The 21,488-nt window shown below is 43.5% G+C and overlaps 1 protein-coding gene across 1 annotated transcript in view; it reads left to right on the top strand.

Moving 5' to 3' along the window:
• The window catches only part of LOC119456656 (phosphatidylinositol 4-kinase type 2-beta), a 43,097-nt gene extending 21,837 nt beyond the window's left edge, over nt 1–21,260 (top strand). Inside the window, exons 8-9 of the mRNA XM_037718485.2 lie at nt 7,684–7,743; nt 18,701–21,260. Of these exons, the coding sequence (XP_037574413.1) occupies nt 7,684–7,743; nt 18,701–18,880 (240 nt within the window). The 3' untranslated portion in view covers nt 18,881–21,260. The remainder of the gene's footprint in view (nt 1–7,683; nt 7,744–18,700) is intronic.
• Nucleotides 21,261–21,488: the final 228 nt, after the last annotated feature.

Raw genomic sequence — 21,488 nt, 5'->3', positions numbered from 1 at the left:
GATCACATCAAAGGCAGTGTAATGATTTGTTGCTGCAATTGCTGGGAATTCAGGCCTCATACTGGTAATTATTGGGGCAACAGCAATTCATGAAAGAAAAAAAATTGTCAGTACTCCTTTAGAGTATGATGCCACTCTGCAGACAAAACCTTTATAGTGGTAAATGAAATTTTCATTGCTATTGTCCTTTGTTAGGAAGCCACTATTGTCTACATGCTTAAAAAATAATTTTTTATAACTTCATATTTTTCTTTAAAAAGTGTTAAATCTGCCTCTCACGTTAACACTCGTAGCTCGCTAACAAATTGATATATTGCATAATGCTTTGACATTAATGTAGGTCTCCCACTGTGGTGTGCAATGAAAATAAACTAAAATAAAAAGCGTCTGGGTATGTCCAGAGTAGGACAGTCAGAGGGACCGACTGTTATGTGGTAATTTTTATATGGCATAACAAACTTTTATATGACATAACAACTCTCCACACATTGGAACCGAGCTTGCTTTTTCAGTGCACACCTTTGTTCCAGTAGGAAAAAAACCTTAACTGAGACGTGGTGCAAAATGCGGCTTACACGTTTGCACAATGTACCGACTTTAAGATAATAAAAAATAAAATTTCCTATATATTCATACTTTTTATACCTACTTTACAGAACTTTGTTAACGGAGATAAAATAAACTCAATTGTCTGCGGAAGCTCATAACACAAGCAAAAAGTGCCAAACAGTTTTCAATCAAGAGGCTAAAAAATGGGCCTTTGCAATTTTTTGTGCATGTCTACCGCGAGTTTCTTTTGAGATTTTTTTCTTTGCAGACTTTTGTACATGCTAAATGCGCCAGCTGCATGTATTTAGTCTCTTTCACATACCGTTATTTTTTATTTTTGTGGAAAAATTTTATAAAATGCATAACATTGAAAATTTGACAGTTTATGTGCACAAATAAATTGTCACGTATCTGAGAAATAAGCATATGTGCAAAAAAGACAAGAAGGACGGCAACAGACACCACAGAGCACCACAACCAACAGGTTTTATGGTTGCTTGATCAGCACCAATATCTGATCAGCGCCTTTTGCCTCGTTGACTCTGGTAGGAAGGTGTCTCTATTGTAATTTTGTGTTTTTTTTTCTTTGTTTCCTGCCAAAATAAAGATCATTATTAGTATATACAAAAAATCATAAGGGAAACACGAACGCACAAAAACCCAGATAGGACAATTTCTTTCGCATTGCATTACGCATGAGCATCATTTCCTAGTTGTATGAAACTACGGAAGTATCACTGACGCACCTGCTTCCTTGATAAAGTAGGCTTCTAGCAATTATCTGTCCATGGCATTCCTGCTTTTTCCTAGTAGATTTGTCTCTTAGCTTTGGTTCACAGTGCACTGGCGGATGCAATCTTCGCTGGTTTTTTATTGACCTTTCATGTTCAGCAGCTTTTTCATTCATGTGTCGCCCCATTTGCCCTACATACACTTTACCACATGTCAGCGGGATTTGAAAAACCACCCCGACACGAAATTTTACGTATGGCTTCATGTGTTTCACGCTGCAGCCTTCTTGTCCTGTGCACATAAGCACAGTCGAACCAAATTCCATGGGGCAGAAAAAAATGAGGGGGATGCCATATCGGTTTGCAGCCTTCAAATTGTGTGACACTCTGTGCATGTACGTTTAGATGACAGGTCCTGTGCCTTACCCTTCAATGTTTATTTCTGCGGATCACCAACTAGCCCAACACCGTGTCGTTTTGGATCAGTTATCTGTTATATGGAAAAACATGTTGCATTATTTTGCTGAGTACAAAAGAAATCAATGAATAGTGGTGTGCAGGCTGCGGTGTCCGGTGCGCTGTGGCCTGCTTTCTGGAATGTGGAGCCGAGCAAGCGTCATGTTTAATGATGGCCTCCATTAATGCCATGAACAAATAATAAACCTTACGGGCTACTGAGCAAACACAATTTTTTTAAAGATAAATAAAGACTAGCTCTAATTTTGGTGGCAGTGCCAATCTGCGGCTGAACACGATGGCGCTGGTTCAACTCCCTGCCACGGGGGCCCATAATATAACATAGACAACCACAGACACTCCAGTACTACTTATATTTCAGCACGGACCTGCAAATCACACAGTGATGAGTCTTGTCCGCTGCTGTGGTAGTGGTCTTTCTGTGATAACTACCGAAGTGCAGATGTGGAGTACGGGGTGGCTTTGTTAAATCTAAACTGTAATGTAAAACTCCGTCCAAGTTGGGGTCGGATTTGCTTTGACTGCTCGTGGAACCTTAAAATGCTCTTTGCGGAAACTCCTGGTCCACAAGAGGACAAACCCGGTGGCGTAGACATCTGCATTTCGGCATCCCATGCCTGGAGCCGCTCATTGAAAAGATGTTATATCTTGTGGAAGCACGTATTGAACTGGGAAGCCCTTATCATAAATGAAGCAGTGTGACGATCTTCTCTTGCTTATAACGAATGGCTGCTTGCAGCTACATGCACCTTGCTCATTTTTACTCTATGGGATGTGCTGACCTTCAGATTCAGTGTGACAGCATCTGCTAAAACGGTGCCGTTGTTTCGGCGCAAATATTTCTGACGGAGCAAGAAGTAATCTTGTCCACAATAGGAGAAGCGCACTTGTAGGGGTGCGGCGCAGCATTTGTTATGCGATGGTGAACAAGAATGTGATTACATTGCAAACACATTACGGGAATGGGAACACATTAAAGATTGCCAAAAAAAATGCCCATTTTTTTTATCCTCTTGTTAAAAGAACAGTTTGCTCTTCTTTCTCATCTTGTGAGCCTGCACAGACAAACTTATTTTATTTCCATTAAAGAAGTTGTGTAAAGTAGGTATAAAAGGTATGGCATCATAGCATATTTTGATTTTTTTTTTCTCTAAGTCTGAACATTGTGCAGTTGCATAAGCCGCATTTTCCACCTTGTCTCAGCTAAGAATTTTTGTATGCTAAAACACAAAGGCATGCACTGAAAAATATGTGCAGTTCCAATGTGTGTAGAAATTTTGCTATGCCATGTAAGGATTTTATTGAAATAAAAAAAATTAAAGTACAGGCCTCTGACTCCTTCATTTTGATGTGCTAGTCTCCTTCATAACAACCAGAATCTCATGAGAGCTCACCTCCAAACTAGCTGTCACAAAAAAACATAAATTTCTTAATATATTAGAAACTACTTGTTGAACAGGAAAATCGATCATATAGTATTTGAAATCAGCATGTCAAAATACATCAGTAATGCAAGTTTGATCAAAATGTGTCCATAAATTGGGGTGTTTCCTTATAAAAGACCGAACACACAAAAACTGGCTTTTCGCAAGGCTATGTTTTGAGATAGCAGGTCATATTATAAAGAATTATCAGTGGATTTCAATGATCATACATTCGAACCTCGTTATAAGTTGAAGGGGAAGCCAAAATTACTTTGTTATATCTATTACTTTGTTGAATCCACTGTTGCCCTTTACTGCAGTATATACCTAGTGGAATATTCACCAAGATAATTTCCAATATGATCAGGGCAACACTTGACTTCAGCCATCCAAAAGAACAGGCTGGCTTCAGGAGGGGATATTCTACGATGGATCATATCCATGTTATCAATCGGGTAATCGAGAAATCTGTGGAGTACAATCAACCTCTCTATGGCTTACATAGATTATGAAAGGCATTTGATTCAGTAGAGATACCAGTATTTATAGAGGCATTGTGTAATCAAGGAGTACGGGAGGCATACGGGAATATCTTGGGAAATATCTACAAAGATTCCACAGCTACCTTGGTTCTCCACAAGGAGATATTAGACTAGGAAGGCTTAGGAGTGAAGATCAACGGCAAATATCTCTGCAATGTTCGGTGTGCAGATGACGGCGTCCTGTTCAGCAACACTGGGGACGAATTGCAACAAACGATTCAGGACCTTTACCAAGAAAGTGTAAGAGTGGGGTTTAAGATTAATATTCAGAAGACAATGTTCAATACCCTGGCAAGGAAACAAGTATTGAGGATCGCTAGTCAGCCTCTAGAGTCTATGCAGAAGTACATTTATCTAGTTCGATTACTCGCAAGAGACCCTGATCATGAGAAAGAAATTTACAGAAGAGTAAAGATGGATTCAAGTGCATACGGCAGGCATTGCCGAATCCTGACTGGGAGCTTACCACTGTTATTGAAAATAAAAGTGTACAATCATCGCATTCTACCGGTGCTAACACATGGGGCAGAAACTTGAATGTTAACAAAGAAGCTCATAAGTACCGCGTAAAGAGTGCTGGAACAAAAAAATGTTGGGTGTAACGTTAAGAGACAGGAAAAGAGCGATGCGGATTAGAGAGCAAACGGTGATAGCCGATATTCTAGTTGAAATAAGAGAAAAACATGGAGCTGAGCAGGCCATGTAATGCGTAGGGCAGATAACTGGTGGACCATTAGTTACAGAATGAGTGCCAAGGGAAGGAAAGCGCAGTCGCGTACGGCAGAAAATTAGGCGGCGTGATGAAATGAGCAAATTTGCAGGCGTAAGTTGGAATCGGCTAGCGCAAGACGGGGATAATTGGAGATCTCTGGGAGAGGCCTTCATCCTGCAGTGGACTTAAGAGGAAGCTTTAGCTCGGGGGCTCCTATCTAAATACATGGGAAAGGAGAAATCCTTTTTCTCAGCAACCACTGCAGCAAATTTGATTTCATTAAAATCTTCCCAGTGGTTATCTCAGAAAAGTGTTTTCTTCATTTTACATGTATTTGAGCAGGTGGCATCGGAGTTGGGCTCAAGCTTAAAGCTTCCTCTTAAAATAGGCCGATGATGATGATGTTACCCACTGGTGTGCAGACGCGTTCGACCTGTGAAGGCAAACTATCTGATCCGCTGCTCTCTTGTGGCCCCGCAGCTGCCGCGGCTCCATTATCAGAGTTAACTCATTGACGGCTGTGTGAGCCTGCCGCCTTGGCTTGGCTGGCTCATGCTGGTTTCACGCAATCTCAGAGCTCACGCCTAGCTGCGTCAGCCAACGTGGCGCGCCACAGTGAGGGCCAGTGAAGTACTACTTGTGTGCAGTCACCGTGCGCACGGTGCTGAGAAAGACCAGTGTTGCTCGACAGCATATTTGACGCGGGAATTTTGAACTGCCATGCTGGAACGAGTGCGGAACCTGGTGGAAAGCGATATGCTCGGTGCACAACGGTCAGCACTTTTGGTTTTGGAGACGAATATAGTTGGTTATTTCCATTGGCAGGACAATTTTACTTCCTTAAAACGAGGTTTTAAATACGCGGATCTCTATGGGGATTTTAAGGAGAATTTTATTTTGTTATATCCAGTCTCGTTATAACAAGGTTCAAGTGTAGTTCATTGGACGCCTTCAAGTGTAAGAAATCAGCCTGGAAATTTTCAAGAGTAAATTGATTGAGTGGAACATTATCAATGTTGGCATAACAGAAAAAGGAACAAATTTGCATTTTACGAAAAATGAGAATTAAGATTATAAGTTGTCGTGTACACAAGAAAGCAAAGTGCTACAGGCTTAGGACGACATGCTTAGAACGAAGAGCTCCCCTTCAGCTTTTTTCTGGTCTTGTGGTACTTATACTACAGTAAAAGCTCGATGATACGAATCTCACGGGGTCACGAAAAATATTCGTATTAGCCGAAATTCGTATCATCGAAACACAATTAAAACTACTGTCGAATCTCGATAATTCGAACTCGAAGGGGCCCGAAAATTTGTTCGAATTAAAAGGACGTATTTTTGAAATATTCGTGCCCCATAGCACGATGCACGAACGGTGCGAGTCGTGAAATATCGCGGCGCGCAAGCGCATAGCAAGCGCGGGCCACGAAACTGCCCACGCTAACGGTCGCTTCCCGATAACGACAGAAAACGAAGCTTCAGGGAGCGAGCGGGCGGCGCCGGCACACGGGTGCGCGCGGAGACCGTCGAAGGTGAGGGAGGAGGGCGGCAGGGAAGCGGATATGGCTGCGTCAAATCCGCCGCTTCGGTGGCTCCCCTCGCCCTCCCTCTCAACTCCCTCGTAGCTCTCTCACCTTCGACTCCGTGCGCACATCTCCGAGCGCGCCCGCCGCCGTGCTGGCGCCAGCTTATTTTAGCCACCCCCTGAAGTTTCGTCTTCTGCCGTTATCGGGAAGCGAGCGTTTGTGGGCGTAGCAGTTTCGTTGGCCCGACTGCGCCTCCGCCGCTGCTTCCCTCTGCGCTGCTGCCGCAGCGTGCAAGGTCAACATGTGACTAGAAAATAGAGGAGAAGGGTTCACTGCCATTTTATCCGCGTGGCTGAGACGAGACGTCGGCACTAGTGTGTGCTAGAATACGGTTGTCTAGCATACTCTAGTCGGCACGTACATGCTTGTTCCGGCACGATGCAGAAACGGCGACCTTGCAATTTTAGAGAGGGGGAAATTTCCGCCGCGGGTTCGGGTTCTTTTTTTTTCCCCCCGTTCCTTCGCGCGCGGCATTGAGGGGTCTCTCCTGAGCTTTTGCTCTATGGCGGTGTCGGAGCAATGCCGGTCGGAGGCGCTGCCGCGTTATTTGGCGCGCTGCTAAGAGCATTGTCGGTACGCGGTATGTTCGAAGTAAGCGTGTTCGAATTAACGAGATTCGACTGTAGCTAAATTAAAGAGTCAGAGGTGAACTCACTCAGGCACATGTACGTAAAAAGCATTTATTTCTTGAAGCGCCACCGCTTCAAACTCTTCGCGCCCAGTCGCGGAATCCGCGCTGTCCGGCGCCGCGCCTCCGCACCAAGAGAAGGAGAGAAAGCGCGTGACTGCGCACTGTTCTCTTTCGCGGCCGTCGGTGGGGCGGCGTTTATTCGTATCAACCGACGCAGGCTGAAAATCGATTCGTAACAACCGTTCTCTAGCACGTTGCAAAGTAATGGGGCTCGGCCGGGACCACAGAAAAATTCGTATCATCCGGAAATTCGTATTAGCCGTGATCGTATCATCGAGCTTTTACTGTATATATTTGCTGGCTTTGACACGATATTGCTGAGGCTTCTATGTGTACGTGCTCACGTCATCATTTGTCTTGTGTCGGAGGCCTGAAAACCATTTTTTTTTTTTTTTTTCGGACACTTTTGCGTTTTAACTGTGCCATTAGGCCGCTAGTAAAAACAAAAGTGATTTTACTTGCAAAGCTGATGGTGTATAAAGATAGAAGCAAAGCATTGCTCAATGAAATTAGGTACTAGGCACAATATATGCAAATAAATTGTTGTTGGGGGCCCTTGTTAGAATGTAGAGCTGATTTATATTGGAATATTGTGGCTTTTGAAAATGTATTATTCATGTGAGCAAGTAATAGTAGTAAGTTGACATTTTACTAATGTAAAATATTCAATTTTTGAAAATGCAATACCGAAACCTCCAACTTTCAGTTTCACAAAGCACAGCGAAGGCTACAAATTGTTCTGGAACTTTTGAACAGCACGAAGTAGAAGCATAATTTTTTTTTTGTGCAATAGGTAGAGGAGCGCATGGGGTTATCATAAAAATGAGCAATGAAGAAAACTGATATTTCAGGAGTGGCATCATAGCTTAAATAGAGAAGTTATTGGTATCTCTCAACTGTCCCAGAACACTTTTTTTTTTTTTCATTTTTCTTTAAGCTGATATATTTGTGGTTGTTGCCTGCATCTGCAGAAGGACCCAGGTTTCGACAAGAACCTTTTTGAGAAGCAGATGTCAGTCATGCGCGGTCAGGTAAGCGTCTTTTTTTTTCATTCTCCACACAATATGCATGCTAAAAGCCAACAATCTATAGCAGCATTGGCAGTGACTGTGTAACCTGGCTGTGGAAGTGAAAGTTTGCTGAAAGGAACACTAAAAGCAATTTTAAGTCATGCTAAAATGATACATTAGTGCTCGAGAATGTCTAAGGTGTCAATATTATCTCGAACTGAGCTTTAGTAATAGAGACATTGAGTTAAATGCAGGACATGATTAGAGACTCCTCCGGGACATTCAAGTATTAGCCTGATCATGAAGGCACATTATAATTCTGTCACTAGTAATCAACCACTCACAATAAGAAGATGATTGTATTGCATTATAAGTTGAAAGAAAATGCTACTTGTCCAGTTCTATTTGATATTTAAAAAAAACTGATTGATGTGTTACCCTTCACAACGACGGGGGCAGTCAAAAGGTTTCGTTTTCGCCACTCTGTGCCACCCATGCTTTCGCGTTTCAGTAGCTTCGTTATCGCATAGTGCTGCGCTGGTTTTGCTGGCTCACAAAATTCACACAAACTGCAAGTAGCAGAGAATGCCACGTCCATGTGATGTCGCGGAATTCCCGAACGGTCCACACCACTTGACCAAGAGCAGCTGCAGCGGCGAATCCGACGCTTTTTCTTTGCTCAGTTTCTCCATGGCCGGGTGTTTGCGTTCTGCGCAGAAAATCATAGCGCCGTCTGTCGGTCGCCGTTGTACTCATCGATGGTAATAGCATATGCAACGTCACCGTTCCCCGCTCGGGGGCGGGAAATTTGAATTGCACTAAAGGTATGTGGACCTGCATCTGCATCCTAGGTTACCGCAGACAAGCGCGGTAGCGAGCACGCTTCTCAATGAGCAGGGAATGCGGAACAAACGAGCAAGGAACGAAAAAATTTCACTGACGTTTACGATACTCTCTAATGCGAAATTTCATTTTGTGATATATTGGCTGGCGCAGACAATCTGTTCGTACGGTACTTTGCAAACAGAGCGAAGTGTGGCGCAACTGACTTGCTAATCTGCCATATTAAATTATTTACCGAGAATATATGAATCTTCAACCGTGTATCATGCTTCCTGGAGCAATAAGAAACGTTTGAAACAAAGAATGTGCAAGCCACAAATTTGATGTCTCAACCCCTTTAATTTTAACTGCTCGCATCAAATTGTTCCCAGAGGCAATTCTTTGGGCAACATCTTGCCTATCAACGATAGCGAGGTATTGGCTTTTGATGCCGACATTCCGTTGCTCTCTACAAGAACCCCCCATTCACCTACTCTAATCTTAGCCAGATGATTGCGCCTTACCTTCCTGCACAAGCTGCTGACCTCCGCTGTCTCTTGAAAACTTACCGCGACATTTTCCACCTTGACGGCCGCCCTGTAGCCCAGACATCGGTGGTCACCCATCATATTGACATCCGAGACGCCAATCCGATACGCCGCTGGCCGTATAGTGTTTCACATGCTGAACGACAAGTGATACAAAGAGAAGTCGATAAGATATTGACTAAAGGCGTTATCAAGCCATCTTGCAGTCTGTGGGCATCCCCTGTTGTCCTTGTCAAGAAGGACAGCAGTTGGCGCTTTTGTGTCAATTACCGACACCTCAACAAAATCACGTGCAAGGATGTCTACCCTACCCCTTGCCATGTATTTATGACGCTTTAGACTGCTTCCCAAGTACTTTTCATCCATAGACCTTCGATCAGGCTATTGGCAAATCTCGGTAGATGACATGGACCATGAGAAAACTGCCTTCGTCACACCTGACGGCCGCTACCACGTTGCAGCCTGTGCGCTCTGTCAGCACCGCAAAAAACCTGCTGTGCTGCCCGCTGGATGCCTTCACCCCATCGATATGCCCTCAGAACCATTCTGGCAGCCAGTGTTGCCAACTAGGAGTAAAAGAAACTTGCAAGTAGAGAACTCTAACACCCACTATACAAGACCTAAAATCCACTAAAAATTCGCTAACTGCAGACAACAATCAGAATCACGTTCAAAACGTTTTATTGTATATAAATAAAACAAAGTAGAAGAAAAGTTACATTGGGCAGAGAAGCGTTTCTTTTTCGTCCATAATGGGATAAAAGATATCACTTATCAATATTAATAAGCTCTTTTTTCTGCGACTGTGAAGTGCGGAAAAGTGTTGCGAAACAAAACTAATTAAAAAAATGCTTCCCTGAACTACAACCACTGCCTGGACATCAGGTTGAACTGCTGGGTACTGAGTAAAATTACAAAAAAATGTCCTCTCTTTGATCTTGGTATGGTTGCGCGTCTTCTGTGTGGATTTGTTTGCTGGCATGGCTGGATCTTGGGTCGGTGCCATCACTGACCCTGTAGACGTCCATCGTGCCGATCTTACAAACAACGTGCTCGAGCAGCATGTAACTGAAGCAGCATTTATCATTTCTTCGTAGACCAGCCTGCACTGTAAGGATAGCATTTGTCATCTCAATGGACATTCTGTTGTTTAACTCAGATTTAATCACATTCAGCTGGCTGAAAACTTGCTCAACATCTGCATTAGACTACGGCAGCACCAGTATTGATAAAGCAAAATTACTATTTCACCGGAGCCATTTCATGAGGCAGAGTCTCCTAATGCGCGTCGAATGGCAAAGAGTGAAACTGTTATGAACTGCCGAAACTGCTAAAGCTTATAGTTCAGAGGAGGCATAGAGACATGGGGTGCTATTCTGGACATGGTCGAATTCTTCAATGTTCAAAGTTTGTTATGGCAGTATTTTGAGCCAATCAGAGGCCGTAGGAGCCCTCCGAGTCTGCTCTGGGCCAATCAAAGCTTACAAGATGGCAAATTCAACCGTATGGTAGAATTGAGGGTGCTAGTCTGGACATTGACAAATACCGCTATATTGGGCTTCTTCGATTTTCCACTTCTGGCTACCTGCGGGCTGCCAGAGCCAGCCAGAGCGCCTTCGTTTTTCTCGGATTGCCCCGCCCACCGCGTGACGCACTTCCGCCGTGCGTTCGTTTTACTCGGGCTGGACGGTTCTGGCTACCCGCGAGCTGCCAGAACCTGCCAGGACGATTTTGTTCTGGCAGCTCTCTGGAAGTTTTCTGGCTAGCAGACGACAAAAAGAGGTGATGAGTGCTCGCCGACATCTTTGTGGGGACTTGACGGATTGCAGCGCGGGCACTTGAGGACTTTTACCTCGCTCAGCCAACTGGCTTGCCTCGATGCTAGCGCGCGCCACCCCGCTGACCTGGCTGTTGTGGTTTTGGACTTTGTCTCGCGTACTTGTCGGCGCAGTGCGTGGATCGCTGATTGCGTTGCTTCTAGCGTTATCTATAGGGTTCTAACGCACCGTTTCGCCTTGGGAGGCGGTGCCATACGAGCGGCGGCGAACCATTTGATGCTTTCTTGTGTGTGTGTGTGTGTGTGTGTGTACGCCGTGAATGCTTCTTCCCCGCCGTAAACAGAGCACACGGCGCTGTCACCGTGGGCGCTGGTCGATTATGCTGCATGCTATTTTCATCATGTTCCACGTAAGTTGTTCGCGAAGTTGTAGACGCTCAATTCCCACACATCGCGGTGCCTTTTCGATTCATTCTTTCTCTAGTGGTATCCCTTTTCACATCGCTCGCGTATATGCGGCGATATCTTTTTTCTGCAGTTATATAGCGAAGGCGTCGCAGCTAGCTCGTGTTGGCTCCATCTCTCCGTCGTATGCTTGGGTGGCAGCTCGAAACCGCCGTTGATGTTAAAGGAATGCACTGGTTGAGATGAGTAGTGGCCACACGCATATTAGGTTAATTATTGCTCTCATGATAAAGCTTTTCGATGGTCGCAGGTGGCGTGCATTTTCACGCGCCAGCCGCAGCCCCAGCTCCTTCAGCACAGGAGCAGAATTGAAAGGAGCACTATCAACCGAAACAAACTTTCTGAAATCGAATTCAAGCATGTCAATCGGCACAAAATTTTACGCGTAATGACATGCCCGCTTTTTCGTGTCTTGTCAAATGACTTCAAATGTCGCCGGTGGCCGACCTCCTCGAGGCATCCTCGAGCGATCGCTTTTTCTCAATTATTTACGTGCAATTTTGCGTCTTGGCATCGGACTCGTCGCAGGCCGTTTCTTACGCTGTGCAAAGTGAGATGCCCAGTCGCGCGAAATCTCGCAAAAGTAATGGTTTTCCCGAACGCAGCTGTATATGTATTTTCACGGTGGCAACGATGAAATAGGCCGACTACGCTGCGCGCACGCCGCCCATGCTGGTCGCTGCCATGTTGGTAGCATGTTTACACTTATCCCGCGGCCAACGCTGTCCCAGCGTTCGATTTTGCAAACTTCGGGCAGCTCCGCGTTGTCTTGGGATCCCAGCTCACGTGACTTCCTATCAAAACCGGAACTAGCTGGCTGCCGTCTGGCTGCCAGCGGGCTGCCAGAACTCCGAAAATCGAACAAGCCCATTGTCAAATTTGGTAATGGTGGCAATTTGACCCAATCAGAAAGGCTTTATCAGCCCTTTGGGTCTCTGATTAGTTCAAGATGGTGCCATTACAGAAATGGTCAATGTCCAGACTAGCACCCCAAAATAGCACCCATGGAGGAAGAACTGTGGGGCACACTGCTTATGTGTTTATTTATTTGAATGCGTACAGGGCCTGCAGAGCGTTACAGAAGGGAGTGGGAACATTAACCCATATATGCCTGAACTTGGGGAAATTAAGGAAAGTGGTTTATTTTCCCGTAATAATTGCTTCTGGGACCTCAGAAAGCAGAATCAACCTATTATTCAAAAGAAATTTTTTTTTTTTTCGAAGTGTGTTTTTGTAGCCGTCCTACATATAGGACACTAGGCACATATACTACTTATTTGAATGATACAATTTGAAGCATTTGACATGGACTCCGATGTCGCTTTTTTCATGTGTGGTGGTCTTACCATAGCAATGAGCACACCTTGTTTGCTTGTCTTGAGGGATCACTGTGTGGTCAATGCGGTCAAATCGACTTTGGGCTTCCAGTAAAGATTGCATGCTTTTTCCACACAATGGAGCCATTACTCGTCATGTATGACATCGCTATTGTCCTTCCAAATGTGAGGAGCTCTGTTCTGTCCGTTCCCATTCTGTATAACTGGAATGCATTATGTATTCACACATGCATCAACAAGATACGTCAGGAGTGAAGAATACCACTTCTTTCCTGTAATGGCTGTGCGGTACTTGGCAATATTTTGGTCCAGTCTATCAACTCCTCCCATGTTGCCATTGTACCTAGAAATCAAAAATGGCTGCTCCACCGTGACTTTGGACCTGTTCTCTCTTGAATATCTTTTTACCATTTGCATTGGTTCGACCCTGTAAGCATTTGAGACGACGGTCACTGCGCTATTGTCCTTCCAGCGACATACGATAATTTCAAATTCGGCGTCGACTCTGTAATATTAGAAGCCTCGAGTCTTACTTTAATTTTTGTGTGAGGATGGGACAGTTTTCTATTCGGTTATCCTGCACGGTGCCTGTGCACTTGACACCCATTGACGAAAGCATTCTAACAAGTTTGAGACTTGAAAAGAAGTTGTCAAAGAACGCATGAAAAGAGTAATCAAGCTTTCCTTTCATCCTGGACACCATTTCTGTGACAACAGATCCTCCTAGACCAAGCTTGTTTTTTTCATCCACATTACCTCCCTTGGTTGGGCTCAACAGAAAGCAAATAGCCCAATGGAGTGCAAACGTGCCACAATTTAGATCCAAACCTGATTGGTTTCCCTTTCATAAACTGCTTGCATCCATGCTTTCCGAAGTACTCGCACATGCTTTCATCAATGCTGAAGCAGTGTAGTAATGGAGCATACAACGGTGGAGCATCACCACTTTCTTTCTCTGTCACTACCGCCGCGTGATTTTCGGGCGGAAGAATGGCCACAGTCGACGATACATCTTCCGCAGCGTCAATGCACTTTAGAATGTCGTTGAGTGTTTGCGGATCTCTTCTGCGGTAAAATGAACTGTAGGGAATCTCCTGACTGCAAGTTGAAAAAAAAGTTTCTACTGTACGTCCATATGTCTTTTATTACGTTACTTCAACGCTACGCGCGCGACGGATCGCGCGTTCCACAGTGGCAACAACGACCCCCAATCTGCCCAGCGTCCTACATATAGGACACCGCCGTTTGACCGACTGCAAACAAAAAACTTTTGCATATATCACAATGATTTTGTTTTCAGAGCATATTCAATTATTCAGGAATAACTGACAAAAATTTCGACATCAATAATCATTTGAATTTATATTACTTGCATTTTCTTCCGCGACATGGCGTTCATCGAAGCTCACGTGGAACAACAATTTTGCGACTGAAAGCACGTGGCGAGGAGTGCTCCCACGCTAACCAGGACTTGCATGCGAGAAGGGTAGGGCCTCAGAAACACCCACGAGGGGGCACTAGCTTTTTTTAAAAAAAAAACATGTTTGAGTTATTTGGAAAATTTTCAGCTACATATAGGACACTGAGCATATATGGGTTAAGTACTAAAAAACAAATACAAATATCAGGTAACATGTTCTTCAAGTGGGTTTTTAAAATCAATGGGATCCGTAATAGATGAATGGAGGTGGGTAAGTGGTTCCAATTATTACAAGCTTGAAGAATGAAAGTGGTGGTTAGTATGACGAGGAACACTTTATGACGATGGTCGATACGAGATGATATGAACGAAGGATGGGAAATTTGTCGATGATGCTCACACTTCCCTCTTTCAAAGGGGCATGGATAAGCGTCATGTTTACAAAACATGGAGCCCAAATTATTATCAAAAGCTCTAATTATTTTGCCACCAAAAAGGAAGCCAACATTGCATGAAAACTGCTAAACAACCCACTGCCTGCGAGCGAACAGTTTCCCCCTAGGAAGAACAAAAACTTGCAAAATTTAACGGCAAAACCGCTCAATTGAGTATTGATATGCAGCTTCTCTCTGGCTATAGCTGGCCGTGCAATGCCAGCTCTGAACCGCCAGCTCTGAACAAGTTCGCCTTACAGAGCACTCGCAAAGAAAAGCTTGCATGCTATTGAATTTGCACAGCACGGCCATGGGTCATCTTTTTGTAACAATTCTTTCTCTCTCTTTTGTTGCACCCTGCGTTATCGCTTTGTACATGATTACAACATGGTCACTTGGTTCAAACAAAGGAAAAGGACCCTTGGAGAATGCGGTACTGCCTGCACTCTGCATTACACTTTTTTTTTTTTTTTCTCGCCTCACCACAAAAATCTACTCTGTACATGTGACGAGAACACAAAATGGATGGCCATCCAAAATTTTGCTATGCTGAGCAGCTATGAGGTGGGAAACTGGTCAGTCACAGTTTCCATATGTCTGCAAGTCTGTTGGACTTGGATGTGTTTGCATGCAGTGGCACTGACATCAATGTTGAATTGGGCGTCGTCCAATTCCTGTCGAGGCGGCAATCATTTCATGGGTCAGGTGGGGCCTCATGAACCAGTAGTAGTTTCATCAGCTTAGTTTTGCTAAGAAAGCCAAAGCTGTGATGGAACAGATGTAGGCTTATTGAAACTCGCACAAAGCAAATAACATGTTATCTAGGCTGGTTGGGGGCAGGGCGGTCAATGGGGTGCAAACAAGATATGCATGAAGGGTTGGGATTCATGAGGTAATGGAGGCGAAATGTAAGAACGCCTGTGTGCTTGCATTGTAGTGCATGTAGTGCATTTTAAAGAACCCCAGGTGGTCGAAATTCATCCGGAGCCCTCCACTACAGCGTGCCTCATAATCGGAACTGGTTTTGGCACGTAAAATCCCAGAATAAGAAGATTCATGAGGTACGATGGGACAGGGGTGTTGACATAGGCTGTAGAAAGGTCTGGTATGACATCAAAGCGTCAGCTGCTTAGTGTAGTGCTCTTGACTCATGGTTACCATGAGTCTGTTGCTTTTTGAGTAGAGATCATGCTGAAGTGCAAGATTGAGCAAAAGGCTGCACAGTCAAACCTCAATATAACGAATTCCAATATGAAGAGATTCTTGATTAACAAAGTGCTAGTCATCAAATAAGTGGTTTGGATGCTTGTTTTGTGCTTGTCTTTTTTTTTTTTTTTTTATCGAAACGAATGCTGTTATAACAAAGTATTTAACTTTTGTGAACTTCTTGCCTGTAGAACGCCATGTATTTTTAACCTAAATATAACAAAGTGAGTTTATATGTTATTTCAATATATAACAAAATTTCACTTCCATCGTGAGGGAATACCGAGGCAATAAATCGAAGCTGCCACAGACACAGATGGGTTGAAATATATGCAGTTCCTTGCGAGTGCACCTCTCAAATTGCGCATTGATTGGCTCAGAGAGGCTACCGGTAGCGACGAATTCAGCTGGTCATAGCTTCCGAAATCTTGTGGCATGTGCCACCTATTGTGGAGGTCATAACTGGTGAGTGCGGTGTCGGCGTAGCATATCGCACATTGATACTGATGCATTCTACGCCACTGGGCTGCTATTTTGTAGCAATGCCTTCAGCTCAATTCTGCTTGTTCATCCCGTTGAGAACGTTGGTGGAGCGTCGCTCTGACCACCGACGAAACACGAAAAGGCATCACTACAAAATAGCAGCCCTGTGTTCCGACCATGCGTTACATCAGCGCCCTATATAGTGTTTTTGTTGTGGCTTGGAAAGTGTTAAGAATGTCAGAAACATTGTTGATCACTGAAATAGAACAACAGTAGTGGCCTCGATTACTCTTAATATCTACCACACTGCTTGTTAGACAGGTACATTTGTGCAGCAGATATCAAGTTATTGTGACTGACACACTCTGCGCAGTTGTGTACTATGTAAAATGTCCATGCTCACATATTCACAAAGGTCATTGGAGAGTTCAATACTATGCATAATTCTGCACTCAGAAGTACTATAACTGATTATTGTTAATAACTTTACATCCTTCAGCATGTTATGTTTGCTGCATGAGTAACTTCAATGGTTACATTGATTGTAATTGTGCTTATTATGGAGTCTCTATTAGAGAACTGTGTGTTGCCCAGGGAAGTTGAAGGCAGTGAGGCATTTATGGCAGTTACTACGACGGTCACTTTTGTAATATGATGCAGCCAATGGTCACACATCGTTTGTTGCAAGTTCTAACTTAACTTATCGCTTTCAACACAAGCCCTGTACTTTTAATTTCTTCCGAGCTGTGTGAGTGCAAAATGCTCACAATGCTCACAATGCTGCTGTGGTCATAAACGAAATACTAGGCAATTTTTCACAGCTTTGCACATGGTTTGAGTGTGGAACAGTGTCTGGACAAAATGACTACTGTGCTGGGTGATGATTGCCTTTACTGCACGACAATATTCAGATAGTGTATTGGGAGTTCCATCGAGAGAGGAAATTTCAACATGGAAGGTGCTGTAAGGTTAGGACGCCCCATTTTATGTGCCTCAGAGGAGAACATTGCTGCTGAGCAAAAGATGTGCCAGGAAGACAGGCATGTGACATATCGCCAAAAAAAGGAGACTTTGAATATTCCTGCACCAGCAATTCAGTCTATTCTCCATGAACATCTTGAAATGAAAAAAAGTCTTCCATTTGGCTGCCTCATGCCTTGACTGATAACAGCAGGTGGCACGTGTTTCATGGTGCCCTGAGGTGCTCAATAAATGGAACTTCTCACGATGTCAAAAGCACAATAACAGGTGTTTTATTATGACATGCCCACTAAAGCCCAGAACAAAGTCTGGGTTTTTCAAAACAAAGCCACAACTGTGACTGTGCAAAAATCATCTGTGAAGAAGAGAATGGTGGCATTTTTTTTATATCAAGGGTGTCGTAGAATATTGAGGGCTAGACGCACAGAAGACAGTCACAGCGAAGTGATACACGAAAGAATGTCTGCCCACTCAAGGCTAAACATGTGGCTTCTGCACCACAACAATGCACCTGCACATCACTCCAAAGCTCACATGGATTATTTGGCAAGTACTGGGCTTGAAGCTGGTGGAGCATCCTCTGTTTAGTTGAGACCTCGCTCTATGTGACTTCACATCATTCCCTCATGTAATGAACATACTGAAAGGAAAATGGTTTTCTGATGAAGAGGACCTTCTGAGGGCTTGGTATGACGAGTGCACTCAGCTACGTGAAGAAACATGGAAGGGCTGGTTCGACAGCTGGCTCCGAAGGATGCAGAACTGTGGGGGAATGTATTTTGAGCGAACATAAACACTTATCATATTGCAAAACCTTCTGGGTGACCTATGTATGCTTTATAGACTAATGTTGTTTAGGGCAACACAGAATAAGATTTTTCTTACCAAGTTTCAGTTTTGAGTATGGAGTTTCTGGCTAAGTGTCCTTCGACAACACTTAATGATGGGCAGCAAGCATCATTTGCTGGGTTAGAGCAGGAGCAGAGGATGAGGAAGAAGTTGGGCACTGGGACTGGCTTTCTTTTAAAAACAGTCAGAGGAGAAAGACTGATGCAAACTTCAAGACTGCAGTGGTATCGCACAGGTAATGCAGAGCAGATTCAATATAAATCTTTGTTTCATATACGATGGGAACTGTCTCCAGACAAGTTCCACACAAGTCATAGGTTGCTTGGAGTGAAGCTCGCTTCTAGTGTTCTACCTGTTGTTCCCCCACCTATTTCACAAAATGTTTTCGCAATATATTTTTTATTTCCATTGATCATCTTTATTCTTAGCATATTTTGTATATTTTGATGAAAAATAATTTTTTTCCTTCAGATATTTTTATGTTGCATCCTTAAAGGGAGGTTTAAGCTGTGCAGCAGTCAATCCCTTTCTTTTTTTTTTTTTTTTTTCCGTTGCAACTTGAGGAGGTCTGGTGTTACTGTTTGCAGAACCAGTTATCCTCCAATTTGTTCTCCATTTTAAAGCAGGTGTTACAGTGAATTGTGCTGTCTATGCAGATTCTGAATTTGAACCAGGCATTAAAGGATGGCAAGTCTCCCGTGCAGTTGGTCCAAATGCCAGCAGTCATTGTGGAGCGGAGCAGCCGACGACCAGGTGCTCGTGGACGTATCAAGTCGCTGAATGACAACTTCATCCAGAGCTTCCAAAACAAGGCCCCTTTCTTTTCTTGGTGCTGACACCCTAGACAGGGACTGTGACTCTTAAAAGCACATTGGGTTTATCTTTCTCCTCCTGGTGGCTTTTTTGTATTTTTCTTTCTTTGGTGTAACTTTTAAGACAATAAAAACCAACATTGGGGCCATTGATGGGGGTGCAGCAGCTCAACATGTGTGTGCTCTGTGGGTGCTAAATCCCCTACTTTCTGTGACAGTTAAGTTGCTGCTTACTGCTAGTCACTTCCAAGCAGGCGTCCTGTAGTGCATGCCTTAGAACACCGTTTCATTTTCTAGTACTGCAATTCCAAGCTGTCAGGAAGGCATTCAAGATGAAGTGCACACCCCCTACAATAATGCCTCGAATGGGCAATGTAAGTTACCTGTATTTTAAAAACAGATTTTGGCACAAACGAAAAGAGAGCATAAATTATTGTTGACTTTTCTTAAACTAGCAGGAAACTTAAACTACTTCACTTAACTGCGACTGCCGAGATGTTGCCCTAAGGCTGAATATTCACTAAGGGATAAAAGATTTGGTTAAACATGTGCAAGGGGAGTTATACATGCTATTTGAATGATCTTTTTTTTTTTATGATGCCACTGGAGATTTTCTTTTAGCAACACATTAACAGCAGTGGGCATTGGTGATTGAATGTGTGATAGCTGTTTATATTATATTCACAAATTTTTGTTAGTTACTTTAGGGCACATGTTGCAATTGTAGCATTGGGGCTGGTCAGTATTAAGGCATGCCCATTTAGGAGTTGAGACTATCACTAATTTGAAGAAAACGCTCCCTAACCATGTACTGAAATGACTCCGTGTGCAATGTACCAGTTTCCTTCAAAGCCTACCTTGTGCATGTGGGACAAAACTTTGTGGTGGAATGCCTATGTATTTCATGCCAGGTTTTGGGTACAAATACTTCAAACTAGAGTAGACATGCAAATGCTGGCTGGTTGGAGTTGCACAATTGCAACATAGGCTCCAAGGTAATCGAAAGTGTATTTGTGAATATATTGCCAAAAGAAAGGCATTATCTCCATTGTACTTTCTTCAAGAAACAACCCTTATTGGAACAGCTGGTATAGTGCAAACTAAGCAAGTCGAATTCTATGAATTGCTTATGTGATCTTGAATGTGCTTCAACCCCATTACAATGCCTCGATTTGTCTTTTTAGCTTTTTGGTGTTTCATTAAAGGAGCAGTTGGCTCCCGAGTTGTAGCTTCATGCAGAAGCCATTATACTGTGAACTATGTGTAATTATTCTGAAGTGTTTAGTGCCTATTACTGCTTTGTTTTCGTCCCATTTTCGCAACAATATTGTATTGTTTGGTCCACATTGTGCAGTAAAACACGACATCGTCGTTTGACTTGGTCATCTGCACTTTAAATTGCGATATGCAGCAAAACGCATCTTTGCAGCAGCTCTTTTCTGAGATGACAATGATTTTACATTCTTTTTCCGCACAAAGCAGACAAGCAAGGATGCCAAGTGCTTTATTGAATTATGTGGACCAAAAGGTGCGATCTTGTTGTGAAGTATCTGTGCAAACAGCAGTAAGCGTAAAATATTTGTTCTTAAAGTGCAGGTCACTGCGTGCCATGTGCACAAACTTTCCATTCATTTGTACATGTTTGTGCATGAAGGACTGAATAATCAGTAGCTTTCTTAACATCTAAGCAACATCCTGTCAAATTGCACTACCTTGTGAAGCCAAAGACTATGTTTGATGTTTAGACGCGCTAGCTATCTTCGGGTGTATGAGCTGCTGCATCCTCTGTGGCTGGACTGAATGCACAACTGACTGTGCGCATGCCAATGTAGCCATAACCTGTGCTGCTGTACTATGATGTAGCTTACCTTCATTGGCACTGCCTCTTTGCGAACAGTGGGAACAGTGACTTAGAGCGATGCATTTATTTTTGTTCAAAATGCATCGTGAATGGCAATTGTGATGTGATAGCAGCTGTCAGAAGAGTGGAATGTGTGCTACATCAATGCCTTGAAATTGTGCAGCAAGTGGCAAAAAGCCGCCAATAGTCACTGTGGTATGCTTTGATGTGTATTTTCCCGATTTGCTTAATAATGTTTTGGGTTGTAGTTCTTGGGAACATGAAACAGTGGTGACACAAGAGGACTGGTGGAGCTGCTGGCTTTTTCTTGAATTATTGTACTCCTTCAGTTCTCAATATCTTGGAAGGTGTGTCTGCTGAAACTAACTTGGAATTTCAGTTTTATTGCCACTTGTGGGAGATGCGTTTCAGTGAACATTCGCAAGGGAATCACAGACTGCAAGTATTTAAGAAGTGTGCATTTTTGGAAAAGAACACATTGTTTTTATTTTGCTAAATAAATATGAAGTTTGTTGTTATTCAATAAAATGTGGCACCTGTAAAGCTGTTCGTTCTTAACTTGCATGCACTTAGTGGACTTTAGCTGGCTCAGTCAATGTCGTGGCCACCACAGCAAGCCTGTACCATAACCTCAGGCACAGAGGACATACAGGCATGCTTACGCCAGAAACAGATTAATGTGCAAGTAATATGTGACATGGAGAGGAGGGTGCACGCTAGGTTTAATCAACACTGTACCCCAGCAGTTTTCGGAATACAAAAGCTACAATG

The sequence above is a fragment of the Dermacentor silvarum genome, chromosome 1 (genome assembly GCF_013339745.2).
Source record: "Dermacentor silvarum isolate Dsil-2018 chromosome 1, BIME_Dsil_1.4, whole genome shotgun sequence".
NCBI classification, from domain to species: domain Eukaryota; kingdom Metazoa; phylum Arthropoda; class Arachnida; order Ixodida; family Ixodidae; genus Dermacentor; species Dermacentor silvarum.
This window is presented reverse-complemented; position numbering and strand designations above follow the sequence as displayed.